We start from the raw sequence: 8368 nt of genomic DNA on the forward strand, positions 1-8368 counted from the left end.
TGGGGTGGGGGGGGGGGAGGGGGGGTGACAGGTAAGCAAGATGGAAATGTTAGGAACCCAGACCACCATTTAAATCCCCTCATTTCCAGCACTATGCTTCCAAAAATATGTAAATAAAATAGGAGCTACTGTGTAGCTCATTCAGTAAATTTCAGCTACCTGTAACTGGCTGGGGAGGTAAGATTTCAAAGCAGTTTACCGTTAGGAAAAAAAAAAATGCTACCTATGGTATTCAAATAGCAATGTTTTGAAACCCTACAAACCAGTTACAACTGATTAAAATCAAGAATAGAGGCTAAAAGTGGTGGGTGGATATTTTTTACACCGTCTCAAAGTATCTTTCCAATAGTGATAGATAAGAGGCAAAACTCCAGGAGCCCTAGACCATTTGGCTCAGTGGATAGATTCCAGTCAAGGGCACATACCTCAGTTGCAGGCTCTATCCCCAGCTTTGGTCAGGGCACATGTGGGAGGCAACCAATTGGTGTCTTTCTCACATCAATGTTTCTCTCTCCCTCTCCTGCCCACTCTCTTTAAAAATCAATTGTAAAATGCCCTAGGGTGAGGATTAACAAAAAAATAAACTTCAGAGAAAACCTGGAAAGCACCACCTTTAGGGCTCATTCACCACCAATGAGATGGGCATATCCTTTCTGAGGACACAGCATCACATACAGCCTGTCAAAACTGCAAACCAAAAGCAGGCAAACCCAGATCTGGGGACCTTCTGACACATTAAGTCTTCAAAACTGTTGATATTAAGATTAGAACGGAGGCCATGAGAACTAGACAGACACGGAAGCCCCTCACCACTGCCAAGGCTGAGCTGCAACTGCAATCTTGGGCTTTATTTTCCACAAAAACACTCCATATATCATAGTTTGTTATTTTATTATACACTTTATAAAATGTCCAAACACAAACATCCACCGCCCACATCTTTCGTAACAAGATGATCTGGCCATTTCCTACAGCAAACCAAATTGATTTTTATACCCTTATGATATTTCTCTCAAATATTTATATCCCAACTACAAAAATGGTGCTGCAAAGGGTACAGAAAGATAAATGAGGCATTCTTGCTGGTTATAGCACAAACATGATTACTAAAGAACTGAGTAAGGGGGAAAGTTACCTAATTAAGGAATGGAATGTTTGTTACCTAGGACAAGTATAGCTGAATTATTTGTTGTAACTGGCACCTACCCTAAAATAACTGGTTTGTAGGGACAAGGGCACATGAAATAGTGAGACTACATGTGCCAGGCAATTGCTTATACTTGTTTCCAGAAGGCACATATTTCCTGCACCCTTTCTTCATAAGTAAAGACAAATTAGAGAACCCACTTTTAGATTCTGCCAATTTTGAGTTATTAACTGCGTAAAGAAAAGATCAGTTATGTTGAAGGAGCATGTAACAGAAATATTTTTAAACCAACGTGGTTAAGTGTTAAGATTTTTAGAAACCAAAATGTTTATTAACATAATTTTAAAGTAAAGTCAAAGGTAATAAATCTTCTGTGGTAATGATTTAAGTGCAAGTGATGCTGGCTTTCACATTCATATCCTTCATTCAGAGAAAAGGCAGATCAGTTGTTCTTGAACAAGTCAATGCAGCTCTGCAAGAGGGAGACATTGTTCTGGAAGAAAAACAAGTCAAGGTAGACCAATGAGCCAATCAAATCCAAGACTTCCTACACGTCTGTAAGAATTAAATTCAAACCCACCAACCTAGGTTTTCACAAGATTTAAAGCCAGTCAAACTTGGTTGGTGTTTTACTTCATTAAATCACAACTTAATCAGCCCTGGCTGGTGTGGCTCAGTCAGCTGGAGCATCATCCTATACACCAAAAGGTGCTGGGCTCAATTCCCAGTTGGGGTGCATGTGGAAGGTAACTGACTGATATTTTTCTCACATCAATTTTTCTGTCCCTTCCTATCTCTAAAATCAATTTTTTAAAAAATTTAAAAAATCACAAATGAATTAGTCTACAATCCTTCTCACCCGATGTTGGTAAGATCCTCTCCCTTAGAGGTCTGGGATTGCTCACAGCTAAAGAGCTAGTGGATGCAGTTCCAGCACCTCCACCATCCCAGCCCCAGGTTGCACCAAACGCAGTCATGCTAATTCTGCTTAAGTGAATTAACCTAACTACTACATAAATAAGTTGTTCTTTGAAGATAAAGGCCTTGAGAAGACTAGATAAAAAGTTGCAGCCCTAGCCGGTTTGGCTCAGTGGATAGAGCATAGGCCTGTGGACTGAAGGGTCCCAGATTTGATTCTGGCCAAGGGCACATGCCTGGGTTGCGGGCTCGATCCCCACTAGGGGGCGTGCAGGGGGCAGCTGATCAATGATTCTCTCTCATCATTGATGCTTCTATCTCTCCCTCTCATTCTCTAAAATCAATAAAAATATTTTTTAAAAAATATATTTAAATAAATAAAAATACATATATATTTTTTAAAGTTGCTAAACATCAGTTATGGGTGGAATTTTAAACGAGATAACAAATGATAAATATTTATATAGGACTTCGCACAAATTGTCTCATAGTTCTCACTTTAAAGAACTCAGAAAACTTAAAATACCCAGAACATTATGGGTATAATTTATGTATGGTACTTTAAAACTTCAATTTAAAAGGACCTGAACTTAATAGACAAGTGAATAAACAAGTGAATAAACACATCTATGTTGTAGTGACAATAAAGGAATTCAAAACACACAAATGCTCTAGCTCTAAGTCTTCTTGCTTTGACCAATGCTGATGGCTAGTGACAGTTCCCTCCTCCAATTCCCTACTGCCCCAAGGGCTGACCCAGGGGCCCTGGACCAGACAGCACTTTTGGGGGGCCAATCTCAGCTGTACCCCAGAACCTCCCAAGAAAACCATACCCAGAAGTTCTGAGTGAATGGGCCTGGGCAGCAAAAAGTCTTAAAAATTCCCTAGTAAAGTCTAATGTGCACCCACCATTGAAAACCTTTGTTCTCCAACTTTTCTGTGCAAATTAAGCTAGGCATCAATATATATTTTTCTTCCTTTCTAAACCAAAAAGGAGTATCAGAAGACATTTAGCAAAACTAGATGACCATTTATTTTAAAAATTGTTTTCCATGAAAACTCCAGATAATTAAGAGCTGTAAAATGGTATGATAGGTGTGTTCACAAATTATTAGAACAGATTCTTCGAAGTGTGGTCCACAGAACTTTGAGGAGGCAGGGTAGCCATCATCAAGAATGCTCTTTTCAAAAGCAGTGTTTCACCAAGACATTATGAGTTTGTTTTGCAGTAGATAAACTGAAACAACTGGCTCCCACCTACACTACAGGGGATTAAAGCCACAAAGCAAACCCCACCTGCTTAATGATACTGGGATAACTGGAAAATAATTAAAAACAAACAAACAAACAACAACAAAAAACCCGAAAAAGTTGTTGGCTTAATCTGAATACGTACCCTAGCATGCTTTATTTCCAGTTCAGACATTTCAATTAAATTCTTTCTAAATGCTGCCACTCTCTTTCGTTTGAAATTGCTTAGTTCTACAAAAGAGAAAGTTTTAAAAAAAGTTAACAATTTTCATCTTTAACTTCCAAATATCATTCTTACAAATAAATGATCTCCAAAGCTTTGAAGCACTGCCATATTTTCTCACATTTCTATTATCTCTGCAATTAGTACACATTCCATTCTATGGACACTGTATTATGCTTGCCATTACCTTTAAATAAGCAACACCACTCAATCACTGAAGAATCAAAATTCAGAGGACTATTGGAGAATCTCTGAGATGAGCAGCTTTGTCCTTAACCAAAGTTTGTAGACAGAGGGTTGGGAGGTGGTGAGCCACACATACTTGAACCAACGGCTTTTTTAAGGACATTTTAAAAAATGTATTTTACTGGTTTTTACAGAGTAGGAAGGGAGAGGAGAGTTAGAAACATCGATGAGAGAGAAACATCGATCAGCTGCCTCCTATACACTCACCACTGGGGATGTGCCCGCAACCCAGGTACATGCCCTTGACCAGAATCGAACCTGGGACCCTTGAGTCCCCAGGCCGATGCTCTATCCACTGAGCCAAACCGGTTAGGGCGTAAGGACATTTTTTTTTTAATTCTGAAAACCCTTCCATGCTCAAATTGATGCGGTAGGGTACTTAGGAGCAAATTTATCCTCTCGTACCATGTCTATACAGCACTGTCCAACGGAAATATAATGCAAGCAGCCACATTAAAAACTAAAAACTCATCAGACCAGGGGGTGGGCGGGAAGGGGGAGGGGCAGTGCAATAAAAATTTTAAAAAAAAACTAAAAACTCATACACAAAATTTTTATGCTGATGTGTTAATAGCCACATCTTGACTAAATGGGTCTTCCCAGATGTCAAGATAAGCTCCCCAGGACCAAGACTATACACACTAACCCTTCTGTCTCCCCACACCATTGTTTCTCTATACTCATTCAAATAACTCAAATCCGTTCAGCCACAAATCTTACAAAGAACTGGGACCAAAGTTAAGACCCATTAATCTCTGAATGGTCTGTAATATGGTACTTTTAAATATCATACACCCAGGCTTATCCTAATATATAAAAATCCAGGGTCCGTAACATCCAAAACGACTGAAGGCTCGACCAACTGGAAGTCAGTCCTGCAGTCAGTGCTGGGTTGCCGTGGTGACCCAGCACCGACTGTGCTGCTTCGGTTGCTGTGACCCAGCAATGACTGCCGAGGGGGCTGCGGATCAGGCCCAGAGAGAGGCCTAAAGAGAGGCCTCTGTGGCAGCTATTGATCAACCCTTGCCTCTCTTTCTCTCGAGGCCTGGCCAACAGTCTCGCAGCCTCTTTCTTAGGCCTCCGCTGGGGCTGGTAATCAGCCCCGCCTCTCTGATCAGGCCCGTTGATATGCCTGGAGATGCTGACTGACATAGAAACCAACCAATCAGAACCAAATCTGGGTGAACTGCGAAGGCAGTAGGGGCTGAGGGTTTTAAAGGCTTTCGCCCCTTTTAAGCAATCCTATCCTATATAATCTACCTATAATACTAAAAGGGTAATATGCTAATTAGACTGGGTCTACCTGACATCTTCCAGACTTCCTTCAGGACAAAGCCATGGTGGTGGGGGACAAGGCAGAGCCATTACGGTCTATCAGGCAAGCAGGGGAGGGCCGTTGGGGGCAACCAAGATGGCAAGAGAGGGCAGATGGGGATGAGATCAGGCTGGCAAGGGAGAGCAGTTAGGGTTGATCAGGCAGGCAGAGGCAGTTAGGGGCAATCAGGCAGGTGAGTGGTTAGAAGACAGCGGTCCCAGATTACGAGAGGGATGTACGACCACCGGTTTAGGCCCAATCCCACAGGGTGTGATTGGAGAGGGTGCAGGCTGAGCTGAGGGAACAACCTCCCCCGCCCCACCCCACCCGCATGAATTTCGTGCACCGGGCCACTAGTAATTTGAATAAAGAGGATAAAATCTGTAACACAGGAACAACCTTAGGCAATAAGGACAGGCCTAAATTGGCACCATTTAAAAACTTTTTCTTTAATCCCCTTCTCTAAAACTCTGAGAGCCACTAAACTTTGGCCTATATCGGTGATGGCAAACCTTTTGAGCTCGGTGTGTCAGCATTTTGAAAAACCCTAACTTAACTCTGGTGCCGTGTCACATACAGAATTTTTTTGATATTTGCAACCATAGTAAAACAAAGACTTATATTTTGTATATTTATTTTATATATTTAAATGCCATTTAACGAAGAAAAATCAACCAAAAAAATGAGTTCGCGTGTCACAGATTCGCCGTCACTGGCCTATATAATAATCTAAGATTTTAACTCAAGTCATTTTAAAGTGTGTTCCTTATAAATTTAAATTAGCTGCTAAAATGGGCAAGAAGAATAGGGCAATAAGAAGGAAGTTTGATGATCCTCTCCCATCAGTGCTGTTTCTCTCTCTAAAATCAATGAAACTTTTTTTAAAGGAGGTTCCTTTTGAAAGAATTTAAAAGACAGCCACCTGTGTGTCTGCATGCCCTGCACTTTTTGTACAGAGAAGTTCTGCTCCTTATAGTTAAGGCATTACAATCTTGAATACGTATGAGCCAAGACAAAGGAGAATTGTACTACTGTTCATGAACAGCTACTATCAGGACACTTCCAAATATGCTTAGATTTTTTTAAACCACAAGAAAGGCAAAAGTTTTGAGAAAGCAAAGCCTTAAAATGAGATTTGGATTTCTCAAAGGAACCTGAGTTTTGAGGGGGATAGGAACATGTTTTGAGGTTGTGTCAAGTATAGACTCACTATAATTAAGTTTGTTCTAAAAGACACATTCTTTACTTTTTGGTTTGGCATGTTTCATGGCCCTTAAGAACTACAGGGCAGTGAGATCCCTTAAAGAAAAGACTACATGGTGCACCATCTCACCTCAAAGCAAAAAATGGGGGAAGGCAAGAAAAGCCCTGTGGACGTGGACTGGAATTACATCATCAACCTGGATTTATGAATTTTGAGAGAGAGAGAAGCCAAATGCACATGCACATGTGTGCACATATCCCTATTATTTCCACGCTGTCAGCACAAGGGCCCCAAAGCAGAGATTCTCCAGAATCAATGAGCATATTTAGCACCCAATCTTGTTACTAATTCCTTAAGTAACAAGGGCTTGGGCTTCTGAAAGAAATGGCAGGTTCTAGGCCTTGAGATGAAAAGATGTAGGATTAACATAGAACATCTAACTGTTCAAAAGAATGGGGGGCAAAAAATAAAATAAATAAAAAAAAGAAAAAAAAAAGAATGGGGGGCGAGGGGAGGGCAGCCAGCATGGCTCATTGGCAGAGTGTTGACCTATAAACCAGGAAGTCACAGTTCAATCCCCACTAGGGGACATGCAGGAGGCAGCCAATCAATGATTCTCTCTCATCATTCATTTTCTATCTCTCTCTCCCTCTTCCTTCTTCCTCGAAATCAATAAAATTTTAAAAAAAGAATGGGGGGGTATGTCATAAGAACATGTCAGCTTAAAAGCACTTCCTCACTGGCTGGCTGAACAATGAGTACCAAAATAGATAGTATAATAAAATTCAAAATTATTTTAGAATATAGGAGTCCATCTAAAAAGAAATAGGGGAAAAGGGCAGGCTTATACTTTAAAAACTGATGTCAAATGCTAATTTGGAAAGGGAATGCTAGAATTGGAGGGAGGGGGAAATCACCTCCCAAATCTCATACAACCACAAGGGTAGAGGTTGGTTCAGGCAAGAACTAACATAAGCTACATTTAAGGGAAAAGTCTGATGAATAAGATATATGCATGGTCTTAAATTGTCTCCCCGTGAATTAGTAATTAGTGGCATAGAAAAAAAATATCAACTATACAGTGGAGAAATATAACAACCCATGTCTAGGTAATAAAAATTAATACCCTCAGATACCATACCCTAAGAAGCACATTATTTATATAGTTTTCTGTTGGAAATGGATAACTGGAATCTAACGAGGAAATAAACCAACCAAAAAGTAGCATTCTATTTTTAATAAGAGACTATGGTCTTCAAAAAGGCAAATTATCTTTTAAAAAAATGAACAACCCTAACCAGTTTGGCTCAGTGGATAGAGCATCAGCCTGCGGACTCAAGGGTCCCAGGTTCGAGTCCAGTCAAGGGCATGTACCTTGGTTGCGGGCACATCCCCAGTAGGGAGTGTGCAGGAGGCAGCTGATCGATGTTTCTCCCTCTATCCCTCTCCCTTCCTCTCTGTAAATAATCAGTAAAATATATTTTTTTAAAAATAAAATAAAAATGCACAAACATTTTTTTAGGAAAAAAAAAGACCATAATACATAAAACTTAACCGCAAACTCAAATGGTTGAAAAAAAACAAAAGCACCAATTCCTATCTAATAAAAGAGAAACATGGTAATTGGCGTACGACTGCTACCCTTCCCATTGGCTAATCAGCGAGATATGCAAATTAACTGCCAGCCAAGATGGCGGCAGGCAGCCAGGCAGCTTGGCTTGCTTGCTTCAGTGACGGAGGAAACCGACGTCCCCCCCCTGCAGTTTGAAACATTTTAACAAATATAGAAGCTAAAAAAAACCCCAGAAACCTGCTTTCAGCGAGCCAGGATCTCAGAGCTCGAGTTGATACAGAGTTTCGATTATAGAACCCAAACAAACCAGATATCTGCTTTCAGCAGCGGAGGCCTAACAGCTGGAGCCTCAGAGCTAAAGCTGGCCCAGAATTAAAAAGAAAAAAAGGAGCAGTTGGGAGCTTCCATCACCCGCCAGCCTGAAAACAGCCTTCAGCCCCTCACCCAGACTGGCCAGGCACCCCAGTGGGGACCCCCACCCTGATCCAGGA

The 8368-nt window shown here is 40.9% G+C and overlaps 1 protein-coding gene across 3 annotated transcripts in view; it reads right to left on the reverse strand.

Moving 5' to 3' along the window:
- Positions 1–874: 874 nt before the first annotated feature.
- Positions 875–8368, reverse strand: part of SNX5 (sorting nexin 5) — a 28436-nt gene continuing 20942 nt past the window's right edge. For all 3 annotated transcript variants that reach the window (XM_006776125.2, XM_006776126.2, XM_006776124.2), the window contains 2 exons: positions 3462–3547; positions 875–1640 (listed from right to left, as the gene is read on the reverse strand). In XM_006776125.2, the coding sequence (XP_006776188.1) occupies positions 1590–1640; positions 3462–3547 (137 nt within the window). In that variant the 3' untranslated portion in view covers positions 875–1589. The remainder of the gene's footprint in view (positions 1641–3461; positions 3548–8368) is intronic.

Source organism: Myotis davidii, unplaced genomic scaffold, assembly GCF_000327345.1.
Source record: "Myotis davidii unplaced genomic scaffold, ASM32734v1 scaffold608, whole genome shotgun sequence".
NCBI classification, from domain to species: Eukaryota; Metazoa; Chordata; class Mammalia; order Chiroptera; family Vespertilionidae; genus Myotis; species Myotis davidii.